General features: G+C 43.8%; 1 protein-coding gene across 5 annotated transcripts in view; it reads left to right on the top strand.

The window, feature by feature from the left end:
* ARHGAP36 (Rho GTPase activating protein 36) overlaps positions 1 to 10,084 on the top strand; it is a gene marked incomplete at its 5' end in the record, with an annotated part of 37,094 nt that extends 27,010 nt beyond the window's left edge. For 3 of the 5 annotated variants that reach the window (XM_084790409.1, XM_084790407.1, XM_084790410.1), the window contains 12 exons: positions 2,421 to 2,579; positions 3,785 to 3,850; positions 4,343 to 4,584; positions 4,793 to 4,985; positions 5,280 to 5,335; positions 5,544 to 5,694; positions 6,221 to 6,369; positions 6,490 to 6,666; positions 6,874 to 6,971; positions 7,099 to 7,205; positions 7,634 to 7,810; positions 8,828 to 10,084. In XM_084790409.1, coding sequence (XP_084646535.1) covers positions 2,421 to 2,579; positions 3,785 to 3,850; positions 4,343 to 4,584; positions 4,793 to 4,985; positions 5,280 to 5,335; positions 5,544 to 5,694; positions 6,221 to 6,369; positions 6,490 to 6,666; positions 6,874 to 6,971; positions 7,099 to 7,205; positions 7,634 to 7,810; positions 8,828 to 8,982 — 1,730 coding nt within the window. In that variant the 3' untranslated portion in view covers positions 8,983 to 10,084. Of the gene's footprint in view, positions 1 to 1,334; positions 1,425 to 2,326; positions 2,580 to 3,784; positions 3,851 to 4,342; positions 4,585 to 4,792; positions 4,986 to 5,279; positions 5,336 to 5,543; positions 5,695 to 6,220; positions 6,370 to 6,489; positions 6,667 to 6,873; positions 6,972 to 7,098; positions 7,206 to 7,633; positions 7,811 to 8,827 lie in introns of those variants that run through there. The other 2 variants (XM_084790408.1, XM_084790406.1) reach the window with 2 other exon arrangements.
* Positions 10,085 to 12,384: the final 2,300 nt, after the last annotated feature.

Genomic DNA, 12,384 nt, shown 5'->3' with positions numbered 1-12,384 from the left:
AGATGTTTGGATTGGGATAAGAGGAAGGGGGCCTGTGATGTGAGACATTTTAAGTTGAAGCTAGACTGTGTGTCAAGATGAGACCCCCGCTGCTGGATTTTAGACTTGGTATTGTAAATGGGGCTTGCTAGAAGTTCAGTGTGGAACTGCACTTAAATGTATATGCTTTTGGTTAGCATAGTCACTTTGTGGTTGTTATTTGGTGGTTGGGCTTTGGTGTTCACTTTGAGTTCAGGGTATGTGCTTTGGAATTGAAGGAGCTTTAGAATCTATGGGCTTTCATCTTGGCTTCATCTAAAAGCCACAGAAAAAGCCCTCATTTTTCTCATGCTGTACCTTAGTTACATAGCAAGTATTTCTTGTATCTATGGCTTGCCATTAAGGTAAGTGGGTAAAAGAATTTTGTTGGTAAAACTCAAGGAGAAGTGTATTTTCTTTTTATACAGTATTGCTCATTTATTTAGACGTTGCATAATAAATCTTTTTCCTACCTCTTCTCTGTCACAGCCATATTACTGATCTTTGAATTTTAAGCTCCTCTCAGAAGAACATATTTGTAAACCTTTACAAGTAAAGCTTAGAAAATGGTATAAAATTGCTTCCTTTTGTCAAAAGGATTATTTTCCCATGTCCCAAATTACCTTTTCTGGCAGAAACTAGCATAAACACATCCACACAAACCATGAACTTGGAAGTTATCCTAAACATTTCCTTTCCATTAAAATTAATTTCCCCAAATCTTGACATTTCCATGTAGGATGTCTGATATATGTCCCCAGCCCTTTGACCCTTAGCAGATCTACCTGCTTCAGGCTTTCTACTCAAAGCAGGGATTTCATGGCTTTATGTGATTTTTCAAAAGTACAGCCATGACTCTATCACTCCCTGCCTAAAACCCAATAATAATGCCCTATTGTCTGGAGGAAAAAAAGTCTACCTCTTTAACATGGTATTATGGGGCCTTTCATATTTTTTCTTCCAATTTCTGTATATTGCTTTAAGTAGATAACAACCTTCTTTCCTCTCTTTGTCTTTGCACAAGCTGTTACCTCTGTCTCTGTCTCTCTGTCTCACCCCTCCATCTGACCCTGTCTCCAGGCAGACTTAGATATTTTCTCTTTTCTGTTATCACAGTACTTTTTTTATACTGTTAGCAGCTGACATATCAAAAGACTTTGTAAACTGTTGCTAACCTGTGTATGTCTTTCACTGCACTATTAAATCTTTTATGAAAGGAACAGTATTATCTTGTCCATCCCTTGAATATTTACTATCTGCTTTAAAGTGGACAGTTAATACAGATCTCTTCTTTTCTTTTAATGAATTGCTGAAAGAAGTGAGCAGCAAAGGATGTGATAAAAGATGCTTATGTGGGGTCCAGGGAGGTCTCCACTGAGGGATGTGCAGCCTGAGCACAGTATCAGGTAGGATAATGGAGGAAGGCCATATAAAACACTTTTGTCATTACATTAAGACAAACTTCACTGTGATTACTAATTTTATGGACTAGGAATGGTCTAGAGATGAAGTTTATTTGTTTTCATAAAAGTTGCCTTTTTCTCTGAGAAATGCAGTATAATAAAGTTTAGTAAATGATAAAAAGTAAAAACAAACAAAATACTACTACCACTAAAGACTATTTGTTAGAATTTGGATGTGTTTCTTTCAGTGTTTTATTCATGCTTTTCTTCACATATATGCAATAATAATTTCTGTATTTTGTACTTGTTGAAGATCTCTTTATAAACATCAATGCATGATTGCATCGTTCTCCATACTATTTATTACATAATCTCTATAACTAAGTTCTGGGCTGGTTTTTGTTATTAGTTCATTTATATGTGAAGTTTCCTGTCTGTAGCAAGATTTCATTAGGATAGATTCCTAGAAGGGGAATTACTAGGTCAAAAGGCCTAGGGACAAATTTTGGCTCCAGATCCATGTGTCCAGTTTGCCTTCTGAAAGAGTTATTTAAATTCACAGTGCTCCTGGCTTGGACAGATGCCTCCTTTTTACCTAATTCAGATAGCTTAGAGCATTATCATGAAAGAAAAAAAAACTAAGGTTGTTTAGTTTTAAAAACCATTTTCTTTAATTTTTGTTAGTTTTTTTCCCCCTCTTTTCTGGACTGTCTATTCAGAGCTGGGTTTTTTCGAGTTTTTTTTTTCTTCTCCCCTGAATAAGCAAGCAGAGAGGCTGCTCTGCTTGAGGGTGAAGCCACCTCCTCCCAGTTTTCCCTCCCTCTTTAACCCCCCCCCCCCCCAGTTCCCTCCACCAGGTCCAGTGACAATTGGATGATGCAGCCTTGATAATCATCCATTCCAGAATGGGTGGCTGCATTCCTATTCTGAAGGCAGCAAGGACACGATGTCCCAGAATCATGCCCCTTCTGCTGCTGTTGTCTGCCTTCATTTATTTAGTGAGCGTCCTGGGAGGAGCCCCAGGACAGAACCCGGACCGCAGGATGGACATGGTATCCATACACAGCCTCTCGGAGCTGGAGCGCCTGAAGCTGCAAGAGACTGCTTACCAAGAACTCCTGGCCAGACATTTCCTCTCTGAATTCAAGCCGGACAGAGGTGAGCTATACCCGAAGTGTGGCGTCCTCGCCTACCAGCGAGTAGACCCCCGAGCGGAATTGGGCAGGTTGGAGGTCCAAGAGGATGAGAGGGATTCTTAGAACCCGACTAATCTCCCGGTGCCCCAGGAACGGAGGAAGCAGGAGTTAAGTACTGTTTGTTGAATTTCCGAAAAGGTGAAAGATTAGTTGAGTTGAGTAGAAGCCTGGGGTTTTGAGGGGACGGTAAGCACAGTAGGACTTAGGACAGGTGAAGAAACGGGGCTCATCAGGTGTGGTGGGAGAATTGGGCAAAGAGGGACTAAGGCTCAAAGGGAAACTCTAAAAAGAGGACCGGGACAGGAAGAGACTGCATGACTGAGAGAGATAGAGATAATAAGAAAGAGGCAGAGAGAGACGCGCCAACCCGGGCAAAAAGCGGGAGGGCAGTGCGGGCTTTAGGCTTTGGGGTTTGGCGGCGGGAGGTGCGCTCCGGGCTGCGGGGAAACTAGGGGACCAGGCACAGGACCGGGTTCCAGCGCTTTGGGAGATCTTAGGGGTGCGCGCACAGATTTGGCTGTGGAGTTTAGGGGAGGTGGGAGATTTTCGCACTGCTCCAGAGGCGCTCCCTTAAGACTGGGAAGTGCAGTGGTGGGACCCAGGTTCCCCAGGAGCAGACCTCTGGTGCAGCCCGAACTGAGTGAAGCTAAGGGCAAGGAGACCCCGCTGGGATCTCCACTGCGGGATTTGGGGCGGAGAGAGACAGCCAGGTGTTGCAGTTTCTTTCACCGCAGCACAGGGAGCCCAAGGCAAATCCGCGCTTGAGTGCCTCCGCAGTAACTTGACGACCCTCAGCTGCGGTGGCGCTGCAGGCAGAGCCCCTCCCCTCGCCTGTTGCATGAGCAGAGCGCTTCTGAGCTTTTGAATAAGACGTTTTAAGTGTGCTGAAAAATTACTGGTTCATAGCAAGATGCGTCCGTCCAGTGCATTAAACTGGTTAGGTTAAATTCTTGGAATCTTGCCTGTGCTAGGTAGGACTAGTCTTGTTGTCAGATAAGAGAAACTGAGGCCTGGCAAAAGCAAAACACTTTTCTTGGCCTGGACAGAGCTCTCCCTCCCCCTTCCCCCATCCCTGGCTGCATATCAATGCATTGCAGATGTTTTAGTCACTTATCACTTTCTATATGTATGTGAGTGTCTATACCTTTTCTTTTTTCCTTTTCATAGCTCTACCCGTTGACCGTCCAAACACCCTGGAGAAGTGGTTTCTGATTCTGAGAGGACAAGAGAGGGGTGAGGGGACATTTTTCTTTTCCTTAGAAAAGAAATAAAATACTAATTCCCCTCTGGTAGCATGGTCCTGGGAAGTGGAGACAGCCAATGCTGATTGCCCCCGAAGACTCCCCTCTCCCCAGTAACCCCCTAGAGGAAATAGAGGAATAGCTCTGGCTTTTGGGGTGGTCCTCCCAGACCTGCCTTAGCTTCCCGTAGATGCCCCACGCCCACCCCCACCCCCACCCCAGACAGATCAACCTGAAGAAATCTTTCTCATTGCTTCAAGGTGGTCCTGCACTGGCAAGGCATAAGCAGGGATGGGACCTTGAGCTACATTGGTAGTTGAGTGGCAGGAAGTCATTTTTATGTAACTTACTGCAGGGTCTCACTCTCCTAGGACAGGCGCTACAGACCTGGAGGGGGTGGGGTTGTTTATAGAGGATTGCTAAGAGTGCTATAAGCCCATGCAGCCTCCGGGTTAGGTCTTTGATGTTGCTCATTCTTTTCCAGCCGCATCTCTCAAGACTTTTGGCATCCGCCTGGAAGAGGTGCTGGTGAATGAGCTTACCCGCCGCAAGCACCTTGAACTGACAGCCTCAATGCAGGTTGAAGATGCCACAGGTTCCACTGCAGGTCGTCGTCGTCGCCGGGGAAATGTAGTGCGAAGGATGTTTGGACGCATGAGGCGCTTTTTCAGTCGCAGGAGGAATGAGCCCACCTTGCCCAGAGAGTTCACTCGCCGTGGGCGTCGGGTGAGTGCAGTCTTAGAGGTTTCAGGAAGGTGACCTTTGTGGAGAGGGGTCAAGGCCTATGCCCTTACAGTGTGGGGACTGAACAGAAATAGAGGGGTGGGCTTGTCATACCACAGGGAGACTGTCAGGTTTTGAATGTCACTCAGCGCTTTGGAAGGACTTAATGGTCTTCTCCTCCATTTCAAGATAGTCTGGATTTTTTCCACAGGGTGCAGTATCTGTGGATAGCCTGGCTGAACTGGAGGATGGGGCCCTGCTGCTGCAAACCCTGCAGCTCTCACAGGTTTCCTTTCCTATTGGGCAGCGACTTTTGGGATCCAAAAGGAAGATGAGCCTCAATCCAATTGCTCAACAAATCCCTCAGGTTGTTGAGACTTGCTGCAAATTCATTGAGAAGCATGGTAAGGACGCCACAATGGTTAAATCAAGGGAGGAGGGAACTGAAGAGAAGAGGGAAATAGAGAGGGAGGGAGGGAAGAAGGGAAGGAGAGCAGAGCGAGAGAGAGACAGAGAGAGAGAGAGAGAGAGAGAGAGAGAGAGAGAGAGAGAGAGAGAGAAGCTATGGGATGGAGGGCTTAAATAACATTCCCCCAATACCAGTGAAAGTTGGAATGCAGTTGTTAAGGGAAAACAAGGGAAACATAACTGGGGGACAGAAGTCATAGATCCTTAGGATCTCTTGTGTTTTCTTTCAGGCTTAAGCTCCGTGGGGATTTTCACCATTGAGTACTCTGTGCAGAAAGTGCTTGAGGTAAACTGGCTGTATTTACATGTTTGTTTCTTTAGATAAGAAAAAGAAGATAGAAATAAGGGCCCTCTTATACACATAGGGTACTGTGGTGATTGGTGGGGGAGGGGGAGTAAGGTCTTCTTTAGAGACCACTACACATGAAGGACTGTTCAAAACTGGCCTATGGTGAACAAAGCAGACATTTCACATCTTCTTTCCTCTCTTTCAGCTCCGTGAGTTATTTGACAAGGGTCTGGATATTGTGCTGGATGACAGTGTGAATGTCCATGATGTGGCTGCACTCCTGAAGGAGTTTTTTCATGAAATGAAGGACTCTCTGCTGCCTGATGATCTGTACATGTCCTTCCTCCTGACTGCGAGTGAGTCTTCTGTCATCCATTGTTGGGACAAGAAAAAGAAGGAAATCTAGAGGCTATAATGAGAGAGCTCAGGCTACAGAACCTCAATAATATAGGGTAGAATGTACATCAGAATATGAAACATACCTCTCCAGAGAACACAGTCATTATCTGTTAATGAAAAAAAATTAAAAATTAATAAAATCCTCTCCAGGTTGTTTTTTTTTTTCCTGTCTCTTGCTGTTCCCTTATAAATCTGTTACTTGGAAATTTATCTTAAGCTTCTAGAAGTTGTTGAATGTCCCTCTTAAAGCAAAGAAGAACCTTGGCTTTATAGAGATTTGATTTTGATTTTGAGGTTGAGAAGGGCATTTCTTGCTTTCAGAGACCCTGATCTCAGTCAGATGTTTAGGGAGGAAGTAAAAGCATGCTGCCTGGGTACTTTTTCTAGAGTCGCCAGCAACCATGAAACAGATCTATGCCTTCTTTGATATCAGGCTGCTGCCAAGGCTAGCCCTCTAAACTCTCCCTATTTTTCTTCCTCTAGCTCTGAAGCCCCAGGATCAGGTTTCTGCCTTGCAGCTGCTGGTCTACCTGATGCCACCCTGCCACAGTGATACCCTTGAGCGTCTGCTGCAGGCCCTGCATAAAATCACTGAGAACTGTGAAGACTCCATCGGCATTGACGGAGAGCTGGTAAAAAAAATTTTGTGGGAAAGGGTAGTAAAAACAAGTTGGTTGTAAAGTGGGTAAAGAGGGAAACCAACAATACAGCTTGTAGTACCACCTCAAGATTAATCATACTTCTTGACTTAGGTTCCAGGGAACCGAATGACTTCTACCAACTTAGCCTTGGTGTTTGGAACTTCTCTCCTGAAGAAAGGAAAGCTGGCCAAGAGGGAATCCAGGAAGACGAGACTGGGGATCGATCATTATGTCGCATCTGTCAATGTGGTCCGTGCGATGATTGACAACTGGGATATTCTCTTCCAGGTAAGTTGGATTTTTTTTTGGAATACACTTATTGCATACATTCCCCTTCTGTTCACAAAATAAGGGGGAGTTCCATGTGGGTGACCAAGTCTATTCTAGAAATCCCTCCCACATTTACAGGTCACAGTGTCTTCAGTCCTGAATACCTAATAAAGATGAATGTAAATAAAAGGGATATGTAATTAAGCTTACGACTTTTATTTGCAGGTGCCTCATCGTATTCAGAAGCAGGTTGCTAAGCGAGTGTGGAAGTCCAGCCCTGAAGCCCTGGACTTTATCAGACGCCGGAATCTGAGGAAGATCCAGTGAGTGTGGTTTTTAATTTCCTGGCTTGTTTATGTTTAGCCTATAGGGCTTACAGTTTCATACCATCTTGATATTAACCAACTCTGGGGCAAACATATTAACTTTTTCAAATTCCTTCCCATTTAGGAGTGCTCGCATAAAGATGGAAGAAGATGCTTTACTTTCTGATCCAGTGGATAACTCAGCTGAAGCCCAGGCTGCTATCCTTGCTCAGAGCCAGCCCTTTGACGAAGGTCAGTTCCCTTTTAGAGAGCAGACCCCTGCAAAAGGTCAGAGCCTTGCAGAAAGCCAGGCCTCTCCAGAGAGCTAGGTCCTTGCTGAAATAAGCCCCCTTGAGGGAAACGAATCCTCTGAGAAGGATAGGTCTATAAATGAAGAGTTACTACTTAAATATTTCAGTGAATGAGGAGTTTGGGGGAAGTCCAAAGTCTTGAAATCCCACATGACCTTGATATTAATGGCCTACATCTTGAGGGCATACCAGAGTTTGAGAAAGAAGATGGTGGTGAGGATGAGGATGAGGATGGTGAGGTTGGTGATGACACCTTAAATTTTGATAATCGACCTTCCCTTGAGGATATTCTAGGACTTAATGATAAAATCTCAGAATCCACTGAGATCCCAAACTTTGAAGAATTACCTCATCTTGATGTGGTTCCAGATCCAGAGGAAGAGCCAGATGTGCATGATATGTTGAACCTTGGAGAAGACCTGAACTATGACTTTGAAGAAGGACCAGAGTTTGAAGGCGAGGACAATTTGGATCTTGCAGAGGTTCCCTATCTTGATGTAATTCCAAACAACGAGGATGCTGACTCTGATGTTGATGAAATCCCAGGTAAGGATGAATCCCCAGACATTAATGAAATCATAGATAATAATGTAAATGTCTCAAACAATGAAGAAGCCTAAGATGATGGAGAAATACAAGGACATGATGAAACCCTCAATGTTGGTTGAAACCAGAACTCTGGGAAAACAAAGAAACAAACCAAAGCCTCTGATCTTGAGGCAGACTTGATTTTTAGTGTAGTGAGTGCCTGAGCCTGAGGGTGTTCAAATTCACAGCAAGATCCAAGATTTGAAGAAAGACCAAATGAGTGCTTCTGATGGAGGTGAAATTAGCAGTGAGGCTCCAGAAATGGAAGATGTCTCCATTCTTAGTGAAATTCCAGATCCTCCACAAGAGGTGGCTGTTAATTTTGATGGGATCCTTAATGTAGAAGATGTCCCTGAGCCAGAGATCCCAACACTATGGAAGCTCAGAATCAAAAGGCAATTTGGTTCCAAAAAGATGGTGCAGATAGTACTTTCCCTGTTAAAGCAAACAACCAAAACCAAAACCAAAACCACAACAAAAACCAAAACAAGACTCTGCCTGGCCCAGTCATGGGCTACAAGTCCTTCCAAGAGTCACTAAAGAATAGCACCTGCTTTCTGCCATCCACAGCATGAGTGTTGTAAGCTTCCAGCTCCAACTGTTAACTCATTTACTTGGAAAAGTTAACCAGACTACTTGTAGCGTGGTGCTGGTGCTGGTTAGGAGTTCACCCTTTCACCCAGATCCATGGTGGCATAGTCTATTTGCTTTGAACATGAGGTTTCTACCTCAATCTTTGCGTTTTCTAACCCAAACCTTATGCCACCATCTACAATGCTCCTAGATTGAAAACTCTTTGTTCTACTATTAGGCTCAAGTTTTCTTACATGTTAGATGGGGTTGATTTTCCTACTCTGCTTTTTTTTCCCTTCATATTATATTTGAAACTCAAAACTAGGTCTTAGTGCCTTGGGCAGTGTGGAAAAAGTATGAAGTCTAGAAACATAATAAATTAACACTGTTATTATTTTCCAGGTTCCTCTGAGGATCCTGAGGTGCCTCCCAGCACTGCCCGTTCCCATGATGATGAGGAAGGAGCAGGGAACCCCCCTAATGCAGAGAAAGAACGCCCATTGTTCCGTGTGCCCCGGAAAAAGAAGGGCAAACCCGGCATCAGCCTCTTTCCTTAGATGTTTTCCCTTCTATAAGGTGCCAGACAGGGAGAAACGGTGGGGGTAGACCTGGAATGTCACAGGAAGCATTAAGGAGTATTGAAGACTAAGAACTAAGGTAAAGAAGGAGTTTCACCTGATGCTCGGGTCAGGATAGGAATTCCAACTACACTGCCAGACCCATTACTGGGGATGCTTGGTATCTTCAGCTGGTAAAAGCAGAAATGTTTCTGTGTCATGCCCAGGCTCCCTGGTGCTACCTTGCCTTCTCTTTTACCCTTGATCCAGGCTTTCTCTCACTACAGCCCCTTCCTTTAATTGGTGTTACATTTGTGGTAAACATCTGTCCCAGAGAAGCTCACAAATCTCGAGGTGCTTTCCCTCCCCCCAAGGGAATTGCATGTTTTTCCTGACTTTCCTACCCTCCTCCGGAGAGCTCACTGGAAAGGCCCTCAAGAGGCATGTTAGAATGTTAGGTCAGCCTACTGACAGCTGACAAACAATTAATGCTAAACTGTGTCACACCAACTCATAGCCCATAGCCGTGTCCCCGCAGCAACTCCACCTCCTCAGGATTTTCACACACACCCCCTCAAATTATTTAGACCAATGGCTCATCAAACAGCCACTCCCAAAATTCTGTGCAATTTTGCTCAGGACATGCCAACAGGGAAACCTCAAGTGTCAGCCTAACTGTCCCTGGGGTCAAAGTTAGGGGAAAAATGAGATTTCAGTCCTGGACCTGTTTTAAAGACAGATGATGTTCATGCCCCCATTGCCAACAAAACAACTAGTTAGGCACAGACTCATAGTTCCAAGTAGTTAAAGTCACTGATTACAAATGCTCTTATTTATCGTCTCTGTAGTTTCTCTATGCAGGACGGTACAAATTTGTGGGACTTGCTTTGGTAAAACACAGATATGGGTTATGTATGACATCCAAATTATAACTGATATTAATGGATAACAGTGGCTAAGGTCCTTAGAACGAAGAATGTATTGTATTGAGGGATAGAAATTGATCATAAATGGGTAACAACCACAGAGCTCGAAGATTTGTGATTGTTAAAACTTCTCTGGCATTTCGTCATTAATAAACATCTGTATTGTGACAGCAGCATATTCATGGTATACAGTGTCTTTTATTCACTTCTCAGAATTTGGGGGAGGTGAGTTTGGAAGCTCCAAAAGGAGATCTGAAGGGGGGAAATGAGAGAGTAAAGAGGAATAAAGGGGAGGGGTTTATATGAAATGAAAGAAAAAGAAGTGACATGATATAAAAGGGAGAAAGGATGTGGCATACAAAGGAGGAGTGGATGACACGAGATAAGAAGGGATAAAGAGAGTGATGGGGATAATGAAGGTATGAAATGAAATAAAGAGGATGTGGGATAAGGGATAAGCGTGATAGGAAATAAAGAGGATATGGCATAAGATAACGGAGAGAGATGAGGATGAATAAATAAGGGGGAGGCCATTGAATAATAGGGATGTCAGGGAGTAAAGAAGAGGGGATGACATAGCGTAATGGAAAATAATGATGGTAATAAAGAAGAAAAGATGACATGGTATAAGGGGAAAGAGTGATGGTGGATAAAGAAGAGTTGATGCCATGGGATAAAAAGGAAAGATAATGGTGGATAAAGAGGACGGGTGGCATGGAATAAAAGTGATACACGAATAGTGGCTAAAGAAGAGGGCTGATATGGGGCAATGAGGAAGGAGGATGGAGAATAATGAAGAAGGGGTGACATTGCATAACAAGGATGATAGAATAAAGAAGAAGAATGATATGGCATAATAGGGAAGGAGGATAGGTAACAAAGAGGAAGGAATGGCATGGGATAAAGGAAAGGGGTGATTTTGGATAAAGAGAAGGATGGCATGGGATAAAGGGGATAGACTGTAGTGGATAAAGAACAGGGGGTGGTATGGGGTTAGGAGGTGTGATGGTAGAAAACAAAGAAGATGGGATGACATTGGATAAGGGGGTGATCAAGAATAAGGAAGAAGGGATGACATAAGTTAAGTGTGATGGTGAATAAAGGGGAGGAGGTAACAGGATCAGTGGATAAAGAGGAGACAATGATGTGGGTTAAAAGGAAAAGATGGTGGACAAACAGGAGGTGATGGCGTGAGATTAGGGAGTGATGGGACATAAGGAGAGTACAACATGGGATAAAGGGAATTAATAATAGTGTATGAAGAGGAGGGAATGATATAGGATAAGGGGGCATCATGATGATGAGTAAAAGGGAGATGGCATGGGATAAAGGAGAGTAATAGTGGTCAATAAAGACAGGATGATATGGGCTAAGGAGGAGGGCATGATGGAGAATAAAGTTCAGGGGTTGACAAGGGGTAAAAAGGAGGGGTACTAGGGAGATAAGAGGAGAAAGTATGATGTGAGATAAGAAGAAGAATGATGGAGAATAAAGAGAAAGGGATGATATAAGGGCAAGGGTTATAGAGTAAAAAGAGAATGAGACAACATGGATAATAGGAAAGGATGATGTATGATAAATAGAAGAGGATGATATAAGTGAAATGATAAGCAATAAAAGAAAAGATATGAAGTAAAGGTTGAGAGAAAAAGAATAAAAAGTGATAAAGGTAAAGAGGAAAGGATAACATGAATAAAAAAGAGACGATAAAGGAATATCAATGGTTCTCAACCTGTGGGTTGCAACCCCGTTGGGGTTGCATATCAAATATTTACATTATGATTCACAACAGTAACAAAACTATAGTTAAGAAGTAACCACCAAGGCTGGTGGATCTGGGGCCTGCACAAACTGCTGTACCAACCAAGGACAATGTATGCAGTAAGCCAAACCCCCAATCAGATCTAGCCAATGGACAGCAGTTTCTCCATGGCTATGGGGACAGTAGGCACTGCCTCTGACAGGAACTCTGGTGGCCCCTATTTGACCACTTCCCCTTGGTGGGGAGGCCTGGTGGCACTCAGGGGAAGGCAAACAGGGTATATGGATGAGACCTGATAGGCTGTGATTATATGGTGGGGGAGGAGGTCTCTTTTGTAACAGGTCTAGGGGAGGGGAATATGGGTTAAAGAGGGAGGGAGGGACAGGAAGATACAAACAAGGGGACAACAGTTGAGATGTAATCTAAACAAATTCTTTAAAAAACAAAAATAAAAAATGAAAAAAAAAATCAAGCTGAGTGTGGTGGTGCACGCCTTTAATCCCAGCACTTGGGAGGCAGAGGCAAGCAGATCTCTGAGTTCGAGGCCAGCCTGGTCTACAGAGTGAGTTGCAAAACAGCCAGGGCTACATAGAGAAACCCTGTCTCAAAAAACCAAAAACTCAAAATAGAATAGCAACGGAATAATTTTATGGTTAGAGTCACCACAACACGAGGAACTTATTTAAGGGTCACAGCATTAGGAAGGTTAAGAGG

This window comes from Acomys minous, assembly GCF_964271855.1.
Source record: "Acomys minous genome assembly, chromosome: 7".
Lineage (NCBI taxonomy): Eukaryota > Metazoa > Chordata > Mammalia > Rodentia > Muridae > Acomys > Acomys minous.
The sequence above is the reverse complement of the archived record's forward strand: the minus strand, read 5'-3'. Positions and strand labels throughout refer to the sequence as shown.